Genomic DNA, 21,395 nt, shown 5'->3' with positions numbered 1-21,395 from the left:
CACAAATACACACCGCAGAATAATAACGACAATGACTGTCCCAGTTTAGAGCATAAAGAGACATCAATAACCGCTGACTAGGACAATTGAAACAAAAGTGCGGCGAAAATGAAGAGAGAAAAATTACAACAAAACGTGACTATAAATCAAAAATTAACTGTTCAACGACGTAAAGTGATACTAATCACAAGTATTTTGAAATGGATAAAAAAATGTAGCTAAACATGCTAGAAGGTATTAAGTTGGCGAAAATTGTCAGACATGAAAAAAAAATATGTTGACGACTGTTGAATGAGTAGTAAAAAGGATAAATGTGACGAATCTTAATCATCATTGTTGCTCATTATTTATTAAAATATTACACAGTAGCCTCATTTTTTGGACTGTGTGGGTCAATGACATTTGGTGTTCCACTTTTACGCGGAAAAATGTTTTTTGTTGACCACGCAATTGATTTTTCGTTTTATGTGAATGCATAAATTATTCGAGAAAGTTCTGCGAGGTGAAAATTTTGATATTTTTTTGTTGAGAAAGTTACACAAGATTTTTGGTCAATATCAAGTTTTTGTCAAAATAATTACTAAATTGATCAAAATTTTGATATTTTTCTGATCATAAAATAATATGAAGAACACATTCCCGGAAAATTTCCAAAAAAGGAATATAAAAAAATTAAATTTTAAAAAAAAAAATATTAGAAAAATTGATCAAATAAAACATTTTAAAATTAAAATTTTTAATTAAGTTTTAAGCTTGAAATTGATCAAATTGAAATAAAAATAAATTTGGAAAGATATTTGACTTAATTCGAGACGTAAAATTATACAAATTAATAAAAATGGTTTTTTATGGTGTTTTTATTGTACTTCAGAATTGAAATCGGCAAAATATCAAAATAAATGATTTTTTGAACCACTCTTTTAGACCATTTAATTTTTTTACCTATTTATCATTAAAAATAGTTAAAATATTTTATTGGATTTTATTTTATTTTATATTTTTTTGGAAAGAATTTTGTAAAAATATTTTTTTTTAACTTAATTTTTGGATTTTTTTGACAATTATTTTTTAGAATTTTTTTTTTTATTAAAATAAGGACGCTCCAAATTTTTTTCTATGTTTTTGTTCCATGCCCCATTTCAAAAGCCGAAAATCCAATGGGGCAAAAAAAAGTTAAAAATTTCTTCAATATTGACCGTTTTTTGGCCTTTTTCCATAATTTTTCAAAATTTTTTTAAAATAATTTCGATTTTCAAGAATTTTTGCACTGAAAAACGAAATTTGACATGAAATTCCTTCTCAAAAAATATTTTCAAAAAAAAAAATATTTCAAAATTTTTGGACAGTTATTTTTAAGAATTTTTTTTTTTTAATTTATAACTTGACATACTAAGATTAATTTTAAATTACCAATATATCAATGTGAATACCATAAAAACAATTAAAATATTCATAAAGGACCAAAAATTGTTTATATTTTGTCATTTTGAAAAAATGTTTTGGGACAAAAACATCGGAAAAAATTTGGAACGGCCTAAATTAATTAAAATTAAAAATTTAAAAAAATTATTAAAAAACTAGCATTAAAAAATAATTTAAATTTTGTCAATTTGTATGAAAATTAAATTCTTAAAAATTTTTAAAATTAAAAACAGACAAAAAATTCAAAATTTTTAAAAATAAAAACTTAGAACTGTGAAAAATCCTTATAAAATATCATTCGAATCCTCACATTAAACTCACAAATTAATCAAATGAAAAAAATATCACTCACATTGCCTTGTTAATCCGTTCGGTTCTAGTAAGTTGACATAATACGTTAAAAAAAACTAAAACAACAACAATGACCAAAAAACCAACGACTACTTAAATACTTTCGTTTGTTGTTCAATTTTTAAGGTGGGCCTTTGTCAAGTAATCAATATGACTCGATTTTGTTTTTCGGTTTTGTATGTCTTCCTATATAGAATTTTCTGTCCCTCTGGCATATTTTTTCTCGTCATGTTCGTTTTTATTTATTTATTTGTGTTTGTGTCCATTTCGGTATGTAAACCGCGGAAAAGCGTCGAAATATGTTAATCCATTATCGTGAGTGGAATTTTTTTCTTTCTTGTTTGAATTGACCAAATTACAGCAATGAACTTTCCCGAAGGATTTTCTTTCTTTTTCTCCGCATGCACTAGTAGGTTAGAAAGGAAGGTCATGCTTACACAAACAAACACCTTCGATGATATCATAACAAAACAAGGCAGCATAATCTGATTTATTTTTTACTGTAGTCAGTAATTTTTAAAATTCTGTCTCAATGTCTTGAGAACGGTCAAGGAAATACACAGGACACGAAAATTTGGGAGCTTTTTCACAAATTTAAAAAAATTAATGAGGAAATTTTTTATAAATTTTCTAAAAAAAATGTTCAAAAATCATGAAAATTTTTTTTTTTTGAGTACTAAACAAAAATTCACTTCCGCAAAGTGACGCGTTTTTCAGGTCCAATATATAAAAATGCTCTTAATTTTGTCATTTTTAAGAGTTAGACAGATATTAATCGGAAAATGGCGACATATCGTGTAATATTTTTAAAAACTTAATTTTTACTCATCTTTTTTTGATTTTTTTTATTTTCTCATTTTTTTACTGTATCTAATTATTTATTTTTCTTACTTTTTTAATTTTTTCGCTTTTAGTTATTATATACTGATTTTTTTTAACATTTTAATTTTTTTTTTTTAATTTTCATATTGAAAAAAAATTTTAAAATCTAAAAAAAATATTTTGAATATTTTTTCAAATGTTAAAAAAAATCAACAAAAATTAACGAAACACGAAAAAGTTGAAGGAAATTAAAAATAAAAACAAAAAATGATTAAAAACACGTTTGAGACTGAAAAAAAAAATTAAAAAATTTCTCACCCTCTTATACACCGGCAAGAAATTCGGATATGTGGGTATGCGTATTTTGAGTCCAGCAACCACAACCATGATTTTTCTGCTACTTTTTACTTATTTATACCGAATTATTTTTATACTGTAAGGGTTTTTGTGCTCATTTATTTGTATGTAATTCAGTCTTTTTCGAGTGTTTGATTTTCAGTTCTACAATGTTTCAAAGTATAGAGACTCAATGTCAATTTATTTATGGCTTAAAATAGTCACACACACTGACTTTTGTACACACGTGGAAATTCTCGAATCCTTGAACTTATTTTAAGTTTTCTTTTTATTATTATTTTTTTTTTCAATTTTTAACTAAAAAGAGAATTTTTTTCATATTTTATGGCGCGGTGTCCTTCCACGCGTGTAATCACTTAATTTTATTTTTTATTACTTTTTGGAAAGTTTTGAATGCCGTCCTGCTAAGAATAGCACCAGTTTACAACTTTGCACACAACTTGCGAAGCAGACATTAATTACAACGACTTTCTTTCGTATTTTTACTATATTTTCATGAAAAATTATTTTTTTTTTATTTTTTTTTTTTTTTTTTGCAGAAGCAACTTTTTTGCTACATTGCCGTCCGACGGAAACCGCAAAACTAAAAACAAAATGAAATATCGGATTGGACATGAGCATGCAAATAGTACACAATATTAGAATAAAATATCAGCAACAGTCTATGAAGTCGTGTGTCGTCGTCGTCGTGTGCCTTGTGTGACGAATCTACGGAGGGAAAATCGCTCGAATACCTTTGTGACTACATTTTTCCGTGTACGCTGCAATATTTGTGGTAAAAGGATTTATTTATGCGCGTAATACTTTCATTGTTGTGCCTTTTTACAACAACAACAACAAACGACTCGTATTTATTTATTAGGTCTACGGTGGAGTACTATAAAACATGTAAAAATATTTGGAATGACGTGTCAATGAGCGTCTGAACTTAATTATTGTCCAATATTCGCAAATACACACAAAAAATGTTGTTAAATATTGACGAAGCTCCGGTTGATTCATAAATTTGGCGAGAAATCAATGGCAGTCAATGAAAATGTTTCTAATGATTTTCTAAGTAGAAAAGTATATAATTCAAAATTTAAAACAATAAAAAATTATTTTAAATTTTTTACATAACTCTATAAAATTTTTAAAATTATAAAATAAAAACTGTAAATTTGGTGAAAAAATTAAATAGTTAATTTATTTTAAGTTAATTAAAATTTAATTAATTATTTTTTAAATAAGGCCAAAACAAAAATACTAAATGTTTCAGGTTTCATAAACCCTCTGAACATTAGGTAGGATGTATATCGAGTATCGAGTATCTTTTAGTGTAAAAACGTTCACTTTTCTCTATAATTGTCAAGAAGCTTACAAGTTTTTGAACATAAATTTTAAAAATTAGGAGGGATGAATATTTTTTTTTATACAAAATTGATCATTTTTCACTAAAATTTTGAAAATGTATGAAAATATCGAATTTTCAACTGATTTTAACGGAAACTTTGATCATTTTCAAAAGAATTTAGGTCAAAAATGTACTAAAATTTGAAATATTTCTTACATTTTAGATACTCGATACTCGATATCCCACCTATGATTTTCAGAAAAAATTAGGTGGGAGGAAACCTGAAACATTTAGGATTGTTGTTTAGGCCTAATTTTTCTTTGCAATTCAATTCTAAGTTTAATTTATGAAAATTAAAAATTTTATTAATTTTTTTTTATTTATCAAACAGATCCGAGTTTGTAGTTTCAATAAAATGATGTTTTTAGTATTTTACTGCTAAAAAATTCTTCATAATTAATTTCTTTTTAACTTTTACAAATAAGCAAAAATAGTTATTTATTTTATTTTGTTAAAAAAAAAATTTCAAAAGAATTTAAATTTCATTTCAACACCCAAATAAAATTTTGCGAAGTGTAATATTTTTAAATTTCGTTCGCTAATTTATTAATTATATTTTAATTTATTTTTTAAATAAATTTTATTTTTTTTTTATTATTATTTAGGCCGCTCCAAATTTTTTTCGAACTTTTTGTCCCAAGAACTTTTTTTCAAAATGGGGGGGGGGGGGGGGGCAAAAAAAAAAAAAAAAAAAAATTTTGAAATACTTTTTCATACAAAATGACAAAATTTTAACAATTTTTGGTCCTTAATGAATATTTTAGTTGTTTTATGGTATTTACATTGAGATTTGATAGTTTAAAATTGATCTCAAATTATTTTAAGCCAATTTTAAGATAAAAATTTAAACAAAAAAATTTCATAAAAATAACTGTCAAAAATTTTGAAAAATAATTTTTTTGAAAAAAATTTTAGAGAAGGAATTTCATGTTAAAATTCGTTTTTCAATACAGAAATTCTTAAAAATTGAAAAATTTTTTAAAAATTTTGAAAATTCTTTGAAAAAATATGGAAAAATGCCAAAAAATGGTCAATTTTGATGACATTTGTAACTTTTTTTTTATTTTCGACTTTTGGATTTTCGACTTTTGAAATGGGGCAGGGGACAAAAAGTTCAAAAAAAATTTGGAGCGGCCTTACTTTAATTAATTTATTTTTTTTAATGTTAATAAGTTTTTTATAATAAAAAAATGGAGATATAATTTTATTATCAAAGACTAGGTACATTTGAAGAGAAAATATGAAGAGTCAATGTGATAAACAGCACATAATTTCAATTTTTCATACAAAAAACATGCATATATGCGAATTATCACATTGACCCTTCATATATATATTTTTTTTGAAAATCAAAAATTGATTTATTTTGATTAAATTTTAATATATTTTCTTATTTTGGACTCAATTTTGAAATAATAATTTCCATAAATTTTAATTGAATAAAAATATTTTTTTTTTCAAATTTTTAATTTTAATCAAAAAGATCAAATGTGATTAAAAAAATTAACTTAGTTAATTGCCTTTAGTTTTTAAATCGACAAAAATTGACTCATTTCAATATTCGATCATGATTTTTTTGCCATTTCAACTATTTAAATTTCAACTGAATCGACCTGATATCAAAAACATTTTTAAGTTTTTCAGATTTTCGTTCAACGTAGAAACCAGACGTCTCCATTGACCGTTAATTCCTTGTCGCTCCAACAAAAAAAAATCAAATTTTACATAATTTCTATTGACTCCTGTCCCTTAATGTGCGAAAAACAATTATGCAAACTTGCACAAAAATTACGTTACTCATAATAATATTAGAAAATAGAAGAAAAAAAAATTGGAATCCGATTAAAAGTTGTCGCTACACAAACTTGGAATTCCATCAGCGAAAAAAAATGTAAGAGTTTGTGTCTTGCCATGTGAATTACTGCTTAAAGCTCAAAAATATGCCGCAACAAAAAATTCTTCCTTGTCATTTTGGATTTGTTTTTTTCGACGACATAATTATTTCTTGTCAATAAAAATGCCAAGTGTTCGAGCAATGTGCTTCGCGAATCGCGACTCACGTTTACCCGCCCGGTTATCGTCATCAATATAAATTAGATTTCGATCAAATGTTTACGTAAATGCAGCGCGGACTCTCGTCGGATATTTGTATGTGAAGGAGCTTAATTCGCACGCCATCCAAGAATTTTATTAATAGATCACTCTATTTATCAAATTGATTCGAAAAAATCATTCAGCTAATCCTTTTACATTTACACGAAACACGCGCCATGCCACTACACAATGCACGCGTTCCTATTGATTGATAAACTATTACATGACGACGAGCGAGAGTGAGTTTGGTGCGCTATCAAAATGCAAACATTCTCGAGAGACATAGGCAATTATGCAATAAAATGCACAAACGGCAATCGGTCACATACAAAAATAACGTGAAAAAGTATTTTTTTTACAAGAGGATTAAAATTTCTTACCATGCCGCCGCGAACGGGCGAAAAATCTCTCTTTATCTCCGGAATGAAGACCGGCTCAAAATGCGGTTTGGCACTCCGGTCCGGAATGTGAGGTTGTTTCGGTCGTGCAGGTTGCTGTTTCGGTTGCGGTGGCGGCACTGGCTTCGGAACTTTTTCTCGCACGACGCGGCTTTCCTTCAATTTTCGTTCACGTTCCTCGGCGAGACGCTTCTGAGCTGCTTCGTATTCCAACTTTTTCCGTTCTTTCTCCTTCGCTTCTTCCTCTTGACGTTGCGCCTCTTCTTGCAGCTTGGCAGCTTCCTCTTCCGGCAACATTTCCAGGAATGACTGTTCGTTCTCCTTGAGACTTTGATCCTCGATTTGGATGTCGCGCGCACGACTTTCAAGCTCGTAGATTTTGTGAAGGACTTCCTGGCTGCGATTCGGTTCATGTGTCGGCGTTTCATTCTCCGTGATAGCTTTCCAATCGGCTTCTGCATCGACACGCAGCTTTTCAATCTCAATGGACTCATTCAAGTTCTTTTTGCGTCTCTCCAAGAGATTTTTCAGGAATTTTTCCTTTTCGTCGTACGTTTTCAACGCGATTGCCTTGCTGTCGCGATTTATCACAGGACGTCCCGAAGTCGATCTCGGCGAAAATGATGTATTGAAGATGGAGTCAGGGTACTGGATGTCGTCTGAAATTAAACAAAAAAAAATTATTAATAGAATTTAGACAGAAGTTTAAATTTACTTATTTTAAAATTTTTATCACATCTTTTTTAAAATGATTAGGCCGCTCCAAATGAAAATCAAAAATAAAGTCCAAAATTTTTGAAAATAAAATGGGGGGGGGGCAAAATAAAAAAAAAATTTGAAATACTATGAAAATAATACAAAATGACAGAATTTTAGCAATTTTTGATCGTTAAATAATATTTTTGATGTTTTTTACTATTTACTTTAAAATTGGCTTATTTAAAATAGATTTCAGAATATTTAATATTAAAAATTAAAGAAAAAAATTTCATAAAAAATGTATGATTAAAAAATTTTGAAAAAAAAAATTAATAATTTTATGAAAAATATTTTTAGAGAAAAAAATCCAAGTTAAAATATGATTTTCAAAACAAAAATTAAAATAATTGAAAATTTTTTATAAATTTTTTTGAAAATGTCTTGAAAAATTATGAAAATACACCAAAAAACGATCAATTTTGATGAAAATTTTAACTTTTTTTTTTTATTTTGCCCCATTGGATTTTTGACTTTTTAAATGGGGCATCGGACTTTATTTTTGATTTTCATTTGGAGCGGCCTTAGTTAATTAAAAAATAATTCCAAAATTTTTAAATTTTATAATTTTTTTAATTCAAAATTTAAAAAAAAATAATAAAAATATCGTTAACATCGAAATTACCACGAGCTGCTGTACCTTTGCATATCTTGTAATGGCGCCATCCATTTACGGCGTCGAAAGTTTATGGGGGGTGGGTGTCATTGAATATCCGATGGAAAAAATGTCCTATTTAACCGACGCCGTAAATAGATAAATAGTTAAAAAAGAAAAAAACAAAAAGATAGAAAAGGCAAGAAAAAGTAAAAAAGCCGAAAAAGCACGTGTGAGAAAAAATGGAAAAAAAGAGAAATAAAAGGATAGAAAAGACACGATAAGAGGAGAAGCCCGATAAAAGTCGACAGAAGTTTGAATAAAATCTATTTCGTACAATCTTTGGGTTTTATTGCCGAACATCGACAATTTTCGTAATTTTTATTTACACACTTTTAAAACACGCGTTTCAACTTTATAAAAAAAATATATAATTTTACTCAAAAAATAAAAAATGGAATTAGAAGAAGAAGTAATTGCGGCTTTAGGAGATATGCCAACAGTCTTCGATGTAATCGTTGTGCTGCTCAACGGGAAAAAATATATTAGAAGCGAAGCCAAAACAACACAAGCTCGTATGAATTTACTTGCAAAAGTACTTTCGCAAGTTTATTCAAGGTAAATTAGGTACTTTGAGGGTTCGTGTGATCTCACGAAATGCCATCAAAAAAAGAATTGAGAAACATTATGGCGAGTACAAAAAGGACGTGGCGTCAAAAAATAAAAGTCAGCAATTGGAACATTTAACCAAATTCAAACAAACAAACGAAAAAGTAGAATGCGTACTTTTCGCACGAAAGAAGAGCCAAATGGTCTCCTAGATAACTCATATGATATTTAATAACAGAAATAACAGAAACAACAATCCGCAATCTTCTTCATCACTTTGCATATAATCAATGCTACAATCAAAATTATGCGAGGGTATGGCGGCTCAATACAAATGCTTAGGACTCAGAGGTAATCATATAGAGAGGGAATTTTCGTTGGCTCTTGACACGAAAAAAAAATGGGACATTAAGGCAAAGTTTAAATGCCAAATGTGCAAAAAATCGTCTATATGAGATATTTTTACGACGTCGTACATTGCCGTTTACCCCCCTCGTTGTAATCCGTCGTAAATTTGATGAACCCCACCCCCCTAAACTGCCGACGCCATTAATGGATGACGCCTTAAATTAAAAAAAAATTGAGTCTTCAGACCAAAATTTATACTATTTCATTAATTTTTTATTTTGTGATATTTTTCTTTAATTTTGACTCAAAACTTAAAAATAATGAAAACAAAAATTAATTGAACGTGAACAATCAACGTTAAACGTCCTAAAATGTCAAAAATGTTACTTTTGCTAATTATTTTTTGTTTATTTTTTATTTTTTTTTTTTTTGGAATCGGAATTTTTGCAATGAAGAACTCGCATACCGAGCCTTTCGGAAATTATCCGAAAAGTCGTCAATGATATTTTTAACAAATTTTTAAAAATGGAGAATAATGAAAGTGACTTTAAAAGAAAGTAACTTTTTTAATTTGAAAGCAAAGCCCACGAGAAAAACTTAATTTTTAAAATTATTTTTAATTAGAAATATGTTAATCAAAATTAGTTTAAAAAATAAAATTGACATATTGTTTTTGAACTATTTCAGCTCAGAAAATATAAATATTTTTTTATATTTATATTCCAGCAAAAAAAAATCGATCTCTAAATGTGACAAAAAGTATAAAATAAATTTAAAAATAAAAATTTCCTTACCAAATCCCTCATCCACATACGAATTTTGGGGCGGTTTATAACGCGGATCTGTCGTCTCCATCGGATAATACAACTGAAAAGACTCAAATCCGCCCGACAACAACTGAATCGGAGCTTTTCGATTAAAATCCATATCCCAATTTTGCAGTACATCATTCAAGACCCACACAGGCGACTCCGTCACAAACTCACAACTGCTCTGATCCAGCAAAATAATGTGACTCTTAATCAACCGCTGAGACCATTTAACTTTTTCCGCATCCTTCAAATGTCCCGCAATTTTGCCCACTGTCACACCTTTCACCAAAATCTCCTCCGGCACATTCAGCACCGGCTCATACTTGATTCGGGATGCGGCAAAATCGCGCGACGGCCGACAATCGATCACCAACAAACTGAATCCGCAATCCTTGATGTGCTCGTAAAATTGCTTCGGACTGACAGTTGTGGGAATTTTTATCGTTTCTTTCACTGGTGACGACGGACTTTGGGAATTTTCTTCAGCAGATGCCAATTCTGCCATGAATTCTCGATTTAATTCTGGATATTGCTTGGCATATCGTTGTCGTAAATTTTCCGCAATCACCTCGAGCGTATCCAAAGTTCGTTCCAGGCCTTTTGGGCCTCCGAGCAAAGTCGTAATTTGGTCTCGTTGACTTTTAAATTGCGGCGTTTTCTTGATAGATTCCAGCAAATTGAAGAATCGGATGTAATAGACGTACGATTTCTCCTCGTCACCTTCCAAATTCTTCTCTTCCGCCTCTTTGAAGAGTCTCGCCATCGAATTCAGGACACTTTATCGGAAAAATAATTAGTGAGGTGTTCGAAGAAACGAAAAAAAAATCATTGTTTACCTTGTTCCACTTTGAGTTTTGGAGATTTTCACTTCGCCCATGTCTTGCAGCTCGTTAAACGTTTTCGCAACGTACAAAGGCTTCTTTTGTGACATGACTGGAGCACACTTGAGGTAATGTAACTACGTTTTTACAACAGTTTTCGTCGATTTTCTCGATATTCATTAATTATTTTTGTCAATTTTCCATTTATTTTGACGTTTCACCCATTGTCACTTTCAAAATTTTCAGCCGTTAACACAAAAATCAATTTTTTTAGTAATTTTAAGTATTTTTCTTTATTAATTCAACATTAAATTACATTAATTATTACAAGACGCGATAATGATAGAAGTTCATAAGAGTCACACAAAAGTTCCATCCGATTATGAGAGTCACTATGTACACCAGCAGTGCGATGGGCATCACCGCGAGGATTGCTCGTGTATTTTTGAGATGATTTATGCCTGAAAAATGCAATTTTTAGTAAAATTTCAACTAAAAAAAATACAAGACTTACAATTATATCCCAAAAAAGTGATGTAAACGTAATATCCGATCGCTAGTAACCACAACGTATTCCCGAGAAGTCGGGAAAAGAACCAATCTTGACTGATAATTGCGTTATAGAAGAACAATTGGATGAAATGGATGATAATTAGTGGTGGATAAAATGCATTTAAATGCACGTCGAAGGCGTAACCCCATTCGACATCCTTCGCCAACGAGTCTACTCGCATATATTTGTTGACCAGGAACCACAATATCGACGCCGTTATGATGCCACATAAGATACAATCGACAAAAACGACGTAAAAAAGGAAGTAAATTGTTTGTCCGAGACCTAATCGAAGCACCCACGCAAATCCGAGGGATGTGACTAAAAATAAAATTACGAAATTTCATAAAAAATTAATTTTTGGAAATATTTTTGAAGGATTTCTCACCACAAAGACTGATGACGAGTAACACAAGAAATGCTGGATCATCTCTGGCATACTGTAATTTCGTTTCTAGAACACAAAAAAATAATTTTAATTAAATTTCCTTTTTTTCTTAGGAAAAACTTACGTTTCCTGTAACTGAAATTCCTGTAAACTTGTTGTGGATTATAAAAAAGGTAAGCAATCTGCCAGAGAGCAAACTCAAAATCCATTTGATCGAATTTAAAGAGTCTCCGGATGAATTTGTAGGTCTTATTTGTGGCGGTGGCACACGTAAAATTTATCGGCGGCGGCAACGGCGATTGCGTTCTCGAGACATAGCTAAAGGAGGATCGCCCGCTAATCGAGGGCGTTGGTGAAGTTGCGTATTTCATCGTGTTTTTCAGCCTTTTCTCATGAAAAAAATCACAAATTTTAGTGACGACGACTTTTGTTTGTTTTGGTTTGAATTAGCAGCGCGGCAAATTGCCACTTTGACAGCAAAGTGACAGACAGACATTGTGAAAATTGAAATTGGAAAAAATATTCGCTTCGATTAAACGGAAAATTACAATGTCTGGCCACAATTATTATGGCTTTACGCATGGAGGAACGCAATATGGGTGAGTAGCGCATCGGGATTCGAACAAAGTTGCGGGAACTTTTTCGTCGTTTCCGGAAAAATCCTGAAAATACGGTTTCGCTGTGGTGCTGTACGGTGCGACATTAAAAACGACTAATTTTTGTGGAAAATCCAGAAATTCCCGTGAAAATTAGTGATGAGTCACGATTTTTACGAAGGAATTTTCGATTAAATCCATTTTTATCGCGTTCCCGGGGATTTTTCGCGAGATTTTCGGCATTTTTCGTTTTCCGTGTGAAATGCCGGCCGATAATGGCGTCTTCGACATTTTGGATCGATATCCAAAGTGTGGAGTGAGTGAAAAGTTTTTCATTTATTTTTTGTTTTTTGCAGCGCACCAACGGGAACTTATGCGCCGCAGCCGTTTCCGGGTCAACCGCCGTATCCGCCAGCGCCGGCTCCGCAACAGTACGCAGGTAAGTCCCGTTTCCGGGTTGAAATCCAATTAGATAAAAGTTAGTTTGTACAAAGACGGCGAAATTTGTCTCGCGTGTTGTGCATAAAAATATTTTTATCTAAAATTTCCAAAACTGTGACACTAATTCGAAGGTCCTTCAACTACTTCAGCTCCTGCAGCGACATACGATTATGGGTACGCTCGGCCGCCACAAACGTACGATACTTCCAAAACTTACTATCAGCAAGCAGGAACTCCGGGCTATGCGGCTCCTGCGCAACCCTATGACACGGCGAGTGCGACAAGTGCCAAGGTTTGTTCCGCCACGCGACAAATTCGAGACATGATTCAAATTAAATTGAAAAAAAAAATTTTTTTTTTCGTTAAAAGGCTGCAGTTACTTATGCACAACCCGTGAGACCCCCTCAGGTAAATCAGAAATCTTATGCTACAAACACTCCAGGCTACCAGACGCAAGCGGGCGCCAATCCGGCAGCGAATGCAGCAAATAAGCCACAAGGAGGCGCCGATGGGACAGCGACATACTCGAATTACGATGCCGCCTTGTACAGTGCAGCGAGTTTGTATGCCGCGCAACAACAGGCAGGCGCAAAGCCCCCGAATAATGGGTAAGTTGTATCAAAGTTGTAGTCAGGCTTGAATGATCTAGATCAAAAATCAAAAAAAAAAAAATGACACGATTTTTTTTTTTGAGTGACAATTTTATTTTTGGTTTGACCTGAAAAATATAAAAAAAAACTTCTCAACATTGATTTTTTTTTGTATTTGATGTGAATTTTAAATAAATTAACAAAACCTCAAAAAATTAAAGAATAATTTTTTAGAGTCTCATAATTTAAATTTAATGATAATTTTTGATTTAAAAAATTTTTAGGTTGTAAAAAATTTCGTAATAAAAAAATTAAAATAAAACTCAATAAAATAAAGAAAATTTTAGAACTCAAAAAACGAAAGAAACAATAATATCAAAAAAACAAAATTTTTATTTTATCTAAAGATCGAAATTTCAAATTTGTTCTAAAAATTAAAAAAATGGATTTTTTACTGTAATTAAATTTTTTTTATTTTTTAGGCCGCTCCAAATTTTTTTTGAACTTTTTGTCCCCTGCCCCATTTCAAAAGTCGAAAATCCAATGGGGCAAAATAAAAAAAAAAGTTAAAAATTTCTTCAAAATTGACCGTTTTTTGGTCTTCTTTTCATATTTTTTCAAATAATTTCATAAATTTTTTAAAAAATTTTTAATTTTTAAGAATTTTTGCGTTGAAAATCGTATGTTAACATGAATTTTCTTCGTTAAAATTTTTTTTCTAAAAACTTATTTCTCAAAATTTTTTGACAGTTTTTTTTTACGATTTTTTTTTTTTTTTTAATTTTTAACTTGAAATACTCTGAGATAAATTTAAAATTATCATCAATTTATATACCATAAAAACAATAAAAATATTTATTAAGGACCAGAAATTGTTAAAATTTTATTATTTTGTATGAAAAAGTATTTCAAAATTTTTTTTTTATTTTTTTGCCCCCCCCCCATTTCGGGGGGGACAAAAGGGACAAAAAGTTCGAAAAAAATTTGGAGCGGCCTTAATGAAAAATTTAAAAAAAAATCTAATTTCAGTCATTTTTTTACGAAAAGTTTTTATTTAAAAATTTAAAAAGTTTAGTCAAAAATGTTAAAGATATTTTTGTATAATTAATTTGCAACTCTTTTTACTATTTTTTCCTAATTTTATTTCTTACCCTTTTGTAGTGGCAATGCTGCCCGTGGCGGTTGGAAGAACTTTAAACCCGGCGTCGGAGCAAAAGCAGGCAAATTTTTCCCAAAAGCTGCTCCGAAACCGCAACAAATCCACTACTGCGAAGTGTGCAAGATCAGTTGTGCCGGTCCGCAGACGTATCGCGAGCACTTGGAGGGACAGAAACACAAGAAACGCGAAGCCCTCCAAAAGCAAACGGAAACGACGAAGGAGCAGCCCACAAGTCGCACCGTGAATTGCTTGCATTGTGAATTGTGTGATGTTACATGTACAGGAAATGATGCCTACGCGGCGCACGTTCGCGGTTCCAAGCATCAAAAAGTCGTCAAGCTCCACACGAAGCTAGGCAAGCCGATTCCCTCGTCGGAGCCGCAAGTAATCGGCAAGAAGGGCGGCGAAGGTGAAGGCGGCGAAAGTGATACGATCGAAGACGTGCAACCCGTGGGCAACGATTACATCGAAGAACTCAAAGACGAGGAGGGCAAAGTGATCAGTTTCAATTGCAAACTCTGCGATTGCAAGTTCAACGATCCAAATGCGAAGGAGATGCACATGAAGGGCCGTCGTCATCGTCTGCAATACAAGAAAAAGGTGCAGCCCGATTTGGTGGTGGAAGTTAAGCCAAATATGCGGAATCGCAAACCCGACAAAAGACATGCGCGCGAAGACTTTTGGAATCGTCGCCGCACCGGCATGGAAGAGGAAGGTGAAACAGGGACAGGAGGTGGTGCTCCGCCACCCTTCTGGGGAAGTCGTTACGACGAGGAATACGAATACTGGATGCAACGCGGCGGATTTATCGGAAGAGGACCTGCGGGACCGCCTGGCATGTTTTTCAACATTATGCGCGAAAGACGTCCCGAAACGGCTGACGATCGTCATGTTGTTGCGCATCACGCCGAAATCTATCCTAAAGAGGAGGAATTGAAGAATATCCAGAGAATTGTTTCGCATACGGAACGTGCTCTGAAATTGGTGTCGGACACTATGGCGGGCATCAAACAAGATCTGAAAGTTGGAAATGCGGTTCCGTCACCCACGAAACCAAAAACGGAGGAACAAAAACAGGAAGAGAGCTCGGAACAAACTACAACGACAGACGGGGCGACGACAAACGCCGAAGACAAAAACGATCAAAATGCCACCGAAAACGGCGGAAATAAGGAAGCTAATCAGATGATATCATTCCACAAGGATGCCGATGCCGTTGGATCTGTTCGTATGCTCAAAGGCGTTATGCGTGTTGGATTACTTGCAAAAGGTAAGTTTTTGCCATTTTTTTTTAATCAAAATTTTTAAAAATGATAGAGAAAAAAATCTTCTTTATCGAAATTTCGTCAATTTAAAATTTTTAACTCAAAATTGAAGAAAAATGTAGTTAACATTTTCCGAAATGATATTTTTTTTTTTGAAAATGATCAAGATTCCCATCTTATCAAAGCAATTTTGGTCAATTTTAGTGTAATTTTTTTAAAAAAAAACGAAAAAAATTTGATAACGTCGATTTCAGTTTTTTTTTTTTTGAAAATTATTTTTAAATTAAATAAAAATTACTTGAAATCTGAAATTTTTAGGAGCTAATTTTACATTATGAAACGGTTAAATTTAAATTATTACAATTTTTGAGCGAGCAAAATTTTTTTTTAAATATTTTTACAATTTTTAGTATTTTTTATTTCAAAACCTAAATATCGAAAATTATCGAAATTTAAACAAAAATCCTTCTGAAAAATTACAACTAAATTTAAAATATATTTTAAGCTACCAAAAAATTAAAAAAAAAGAGTACATAAAAATTTATTTTTATTATTTAAATAATTAATTATATTACGTTCAAAAAATGTAAAAAATATTTATTATTTTTTTTTTCAAATTAAAAAAAAAAAATCAGTCAAAAATTTTTTTATTTATTTGTATTATTTTTTTCGAAAAATTAAAAATAATAAACTTTTTGCTTTATTGCCATTCATTATGTAAAATTTTTAACAAAATTTTTTTGTAGGTCTTCTTTTACGTGGCGACAAAGACGTCCAACTCGTCGTTTTGTGCGCCGAAAAACCGACAACCACCTTGCTTCGTCGCGTCGCCCAAGAGCTCCCGATCCAACTGAAAACAATCACCGAAGAATTCAAGTATACCGTCACGCTTGCCGTCACCGAGAGTGCCGTAAATGTCACCGATGGCATCGTAACCGTCAAAGTTTCGCTCACATCTCCCCTCTTACGGGAACAAGGTAAGCAAAAGTGCTCATGCATTTTCTGCAGGACATGATTTAGGGACGGTTTCGAACAACCAGTTTCATTCCAAACACTCTTTCTCACACTCTTTTTGACCGAATTTTTATCCATCTAGAATAGTTTTCTCTAGGAAAGTTTTTTTTCTGTATTTCACGTTGAAGAAAAATAATGAAATTGGTGTTTCGAAGTTCGTTTTCAAGAAAAAAAAGAACAAAAATTTGGAGTGATAAGCGAAAAACTGACAAAGGCCTATTTTATTCGAAAAAAAAAAATATTTCGTTACCTAAAAAGACTCAAAAGACACGAAAAAAGTGATTTCACACCTTAAATGAACAACAAAAAGTGCAAAAACCCGAACAAAATAGGCTAAAATTATTTTTCATTATCAAGTCAAATGCCAAAGTGTCTTTACCGCTTTTAAAGTTTAAGGATTTGAGAAAAATTAAAATAAAAATTGGACATTTACACGAAAAAAAAAACTAGTGAAAAACCCCCGAAAAAGTCCGTGTCCAATCTTTATTCATGATTTGACTAGATGTTAAGGCAAAAAGCAAACACAGTGCAAGACACGGGACTCATCTTGCATTGATGTTCAGCAAAAAAAAAACGAAGAAAAACTAATCAATAGTGGAAAAATTGAAATATTAGTTGATGAGCTTTTCGTTCTTTTCCGGTTTCTGAAGACAAAAAAAAATTTCAAAGTGCAAAATTCAATTAAAAAAATTAAAGTCATCAACTGAAAATTCAAAAAAAAATCGAAAATGTGAATCATAAAAATAAAATAAAAAAAAATCATGGAGAATGATCAATGCAGCAACGATCGCGTTCTTATTCCGGTCAAAGAAAATCGGTTCGCAGGCCATAAAAAATATTGAAAAACAGGATTTTTGACCATATTCGACTTCATCACTCCAACCAACCCCCAAAACCCCCTTCAGAGAGCGAACGAGACAGAGACTTCCATCAAATCATGTTCCTAAAAAATAAAAAAAAAATATTTATTAATAATATTTTATGGTCAAACACCCTGTAATGATATTAAAAATTATTTTTTTCTTTTTCTATTTCCAAATGTTTGAAAATTTTCAAAAAAAAAATATTTAACATCGATAATAATAAAAAAAAAATCGAAAAATATTAACTCCAAAAGAAGCAAATGCAACGGCCGAGAGTACTGCAACCCCTCAAAACGAACAAACGAAATGTTCTGAAACAGATCTACTGCCCCGCGAACCTTGTCTACAGGCGCTTGCCGCATTGAGGCATGCTAAATGGTTCCAGGTTTGTTGATTTTATATTGAAACAAAAAAAAAATGAAAAAAAAAAATAATAAAATAAAACGATGATTAACATTTTTGTATTTATATTACACACACTTAATTAGTTGAGCTTAAGAAAAAAAAAATAGAAATCTTGAGACAACAAGCACTTTTAATGTAATTTTCTTTGATAATTTTTTTTTATATTTTTATTTTTTTTTAATTTTGTAAATTTCTTATGATATCACGGAAAAAGTTCAAAGTGCTCGTTGTTGTAGAGATAAAAAAAAATTAAATTTCAAAAAATTTAAACATTTTTTTTATTTCAAAACCAAAATTTAGGCTAGAGCAACGGGACTTCATTCGTGTGTGATGATCATGAGAATTATTCGTGACTTGTGTCAACGAGTTCCCATTTGGACGCCCTTCAATCAATGGGTAAGTTTTAATTTTTCCTCAAAAATTATTTAATTCAAAATTTAATTAAAACAAATTATTTTATAGGCAATGGAACTGTTTGTGGAAAAAGTAATTGCCTCAGCTGGCATGCCGCTCAGTCCGGGCGACAGTTTACGTCGCGTTATGGAAGCTTTTGCCTCGGGCACGCTCATTTACGGACCCGGCATCTTGGATCCGTGCGAAAAGGAACCGCAATGTGCAATTCGGGACCTTTCCAAGCAACAACGAGAAGATATCACTCACTCAGCACAACAATATTTGCGATTTATCGCATTCCGGCAAATACATAAGGTGAGAATTTTATTAAAAGGGCGCTCAAAATTTATTTTAAAATTTTTGTTGAAATAAAAACTTTAAGAAAATTGAATTTCAATCATGAACAATTAAATTTTTTGAAATTTTTTGTCATTTTTTAATCGTTTTAGACTAAATTTGACTCAAAAAACTGAAAATTTTGAAGTTAAAAATTTTAAAAAAATTATCTAAAAAGTCATCAAAAGCTGAAAGCTGCCTTTCATGGTCATGAAAAAATTCATAAAATTTGAAAAAAAATAATTCTTAATCATTTTATAAAAATTAGTTAAAAATTTTCTTTAGGCCGTTTCAAATTTTTTCCGATGTTTTTGTCCCAAAACATTTTTTTCAAAATGGGGGGGGGGGCAAAATAAAAAAAAAAGTTTTGAAATACTTTTTCATACAAAATGACAAAATGTTAACCAATTTGGGCTCTTAATGACTATTTTGAGATTTGATGATTTAAAATTGATCTGAAAGCATTTCAAGTTAAAAATTTTAACAAAAAAATTTCATAAAAATAACCGTCAAAAATTTTTGAAAAATAATTTTTAGAAAATATTTTTATAGAAGAAAATTCATGTAAAATTTCGATTTTCAACACAAAAAATTTTAAAAATGAACAATATTTTAAAAAATTTTTGAAAATTTCTTGAAAAAGTAAGGAAAATGACCAAAAAATGCTCAATTTTGATGAAATTTTTAACTTTTTTTTTTATTTTGCCCCATTGGATTTTCGGCTTTTGAAATGGGGCAGGGGACAAAAACATAGAAAAAAATTTGGAGCGGCCTAATTTTGTAAAAAAAAATTTAAATAAGAAAATTTATGTTAAATTACGATTTTTTGAACAAAAATTATTATAAAAATCAAATTTTAATTAAATTTCTTTCTCCGTAGGTTCTTGGCATGGATCAATTGCCACCCCCGAAATTCCCACAAGCACGACAATGGCGATTCAATCGCAAACGCAGACGTTCTGGCACCGAAACAGGCGACTCTGAAAGTAAGTTCGCCCCAAAATCCATCAAAATTTTTACTAATTCTGCATTAAAAAATTTTAGCTGACGGTAAAATGGTCAAAAAAGACGATGCCGCCGTCGCCACCGCCAACAATGGAGCAGTTGCTGGTACAGTTACTGTCGCAATGGACACCGATACAAAGTAAAAATTCCTTAAAAGTATTTCATAAAAATATATAATTTATAGAAAGTAACAGAATAACTAGCAATTGATAATCCAATTTCATATAAAAAAATAATTTTTTTGAGTGACTTGTTGAAAAAAAAAATAATTGAACAAAAAATGATGATAGTTGCATTTTCGAATAATATTTAAACAAAAAAAAAATAAACACAATAAATATCGTATACTCAACCATTTTAAATGTATTCAGTATGAAAAAAAGAAAAATATCAAAACTATCACTCACTATCAAATAACTACTACTAGAAACTTGACACTTGATGAGTAACGTAATATTATTATTAAAAAAAGTTAGAATCGTTTGAAAAATTGAAAGATTTTTGATGGAAACGTGTGTGTTAACTACATTTTTCTCTACTATTGTATTCTGTCTAAAAATGTAGTCGAAGGATTTCTTTCTTAACAATTGATAGAAGATAGCTAGAGGATGAAATTGTAAGGGAGTGAGGCTCTCATTTAATTATAAACTTAAAAAAAAACATACTAATCACCATCAAACAATAAAAATTAATTATTGAAATTGAACTAGAAATATTGTTTTTTATTTTTCCTACATTTTTTTAGGATGAAATTTAAATTTAATTCCCAAAAAATAATTTTTTATTTTTTTAATTTGAATTTTTAAGTTTTAAATTTTGCAAATTAATTAAAATTTTAATAAATTTTTTTTTTTAATTTTCATAAATATTTTTCTAAATTTTTATTTCCTAAAGAATTCAAATTTTGGTATTTTTTCTTAAAAACTTTTTTTTTCAGATTTTTTTTTTAATAAAAAAATTATCATCATGACCTTTCCAAAAGTCTTCAAAATATAATTAATTAACCCTCTTTGCTGATTTTTTGAGCCCTAAAGCCTTAAAAGTGAGAATTTATCACTTTTGAACATCTCATTAAAATCGAAAATCTTGAATTAGCGTCAAAATATTCAAAACAAAAACAATGAAGTGCAAAAATTTTCCATTTTTCTTAATTTTCCACTAAAAATTTTCAATATTTTTACATTCAATTGGCTAAAAAGCCAATTTTATTCATTAATTAATCGCTAAACGATTAAAATTCATGAAGAACGATGGTAAGAAATCCCAAAAATTTAATTTTCTCTTATTCTCCTTCCTCTGACACCCAATTGCGTTTCTTGCAGGACTCGTCTCTTCCACAAAAACGGGCAAATATGCCACCAGCGAGCTCTTGGACCCTCGAAGGGGACGGCAAATTGCTCGAATACATGGAATCGATTGCCAAAGTAGGTTAAATGTCCTTCAAATTCACCCTTGACTCACTTGTTTCTCTTTCCATATTTGTAGAACTTGGAGAATCGATCGAACAAAACGATGAAGGACATGAACAACATGATGTTAAGTGTCGATGTTGCGTCTGTCGATCTCGAAAATGTGGGAAATAAGCTGCAACGTCTGCAACAAACGAAAT

At 30.8% G+C, this 21,395-nt stretch overlaps 3 protein-coding genes across 8 annotated transcripts in view; 1 reads left to right on the top strand and 2 right to left on the bottom strand.

The window, feature by feature from the left end:
- Window positions 1-21,395, bottom strand: part of LOC134827083 (ubiquitin carboxyl-terminal hydrolase 8-like) — a 71,162-nt gene that overhangs the window by 2,394 nt on the left and 47,373 nt on the right. The window contains exons 1-3 of one of the 4 annotated variants that reach the window (XM_063839618.1): window positions 10,794-10,971; window positions 9,940-10,733; window positions 6,820-7,496 (exon numbers count right to left, since the gene is read on the bottom strand). In XM_063839618.1, the coding sequence (XP_063695688.1) occupies window positions 6,820-7,496; window positions 9,940-10,733; window positions 10,794-10,888 (1,566 nt within the window). In that variant the 5' untranslated portion in view covers window positions 10,889-10,971. Of the gene's footprint in view, window positions 1-2,913; window positions 3,515-6,819; window positions 7,497-9,939; window positions 10,734-10,793; window positions 10,972-21,395 lie in introns of those variants that run through there. The other 3 variants (XM_063839622.1, XM_063839619.1, XM_063839621.1) reach the window with 3 other exon arrangements.
- Window positions 11,058-12,164, bottom strand: LOC134838258 (protein unc-50 homolog). Its single transcript, XM_063853750.1, has 4 exons — window positions 11,844-12,164; window positions 11,720-11,785; window positions 11,293-11,652; window positions 11,058-11,239 (listed from the first exon to the last, which is right to left on the bottom strand). Exons 1-4 carry the CDS (start codon window positions 12,088-12,090, stop codon window positions 11,103-11,105), a joined length of 810 nt encoding a protein of 269 aa, XP_063709820.1. The 5' UTR covers window positions 12,091-12,164; the 3' UTR covers window positions 11,058-11,102.
- LOC134828116 (zinc finger RNA-binding protein-like) lies at window positions 12,207-20,499 on the top strand. 3 transcript variants are annotated; one of them, XM_063841086.1, is made up of 11 exons: window positions 12,207-12,318; window positions 12,672-12,754; window positions 12,906-13,048; window positions 13,126-13,364; window positions 14,508-15,775; window positions 16,517-16,747; window positions 17,902-18,032; window positions 18,353-18,448; window positions 18,515-18,760; window positions 19,662-19,767; window positions 19,826-20,499. In XM_063841086.1, exons 1-11 carry the CDS (start codon window positions 12,269-12,271, stop codon window positions 19,927-19,929), a joined length of 2,697 nt encoding a protein of 898 aa, XP_063697156.1. In that variant the 5' UTR covers window positions 12,207-12,268; the 3' UTR covers window positions 19,930-20,499. The 3 variants fall into 3 exon arrangements, with proteins under 3 accessions (XP_063697156.1, XP_063697155.1, XP_063697154.1); XM_063841085.1 differs by having other exon boundaries at window positions 12,888-13,048; window positions 17,905-18,032; XM_063841084.1 differs by having other exon boundaries at window positions 12,888-13,048.

This window comes from Culicoides brevitarsis, chromosome 1 (genome assembly GCF_036172545.1).
Source record: "Culicoides brevitarsis isolate CSIRO-B50_1 chromosome 1, AGI_CSIRO_Cbre_v1, whole genome shotgun sequence".
Lineage (NCBI taxonomy): Eukaryota > Metazoa > Arthropoda > Insecta > Diptera > Ceratopogonidae > Culicoides > Culicoides brevitarsis.
The sequence above is the reverse complement of the archived record's forward strand: the minus strand, read 5'-3'. Positions and strand labels throughout refer to the sequence as shown.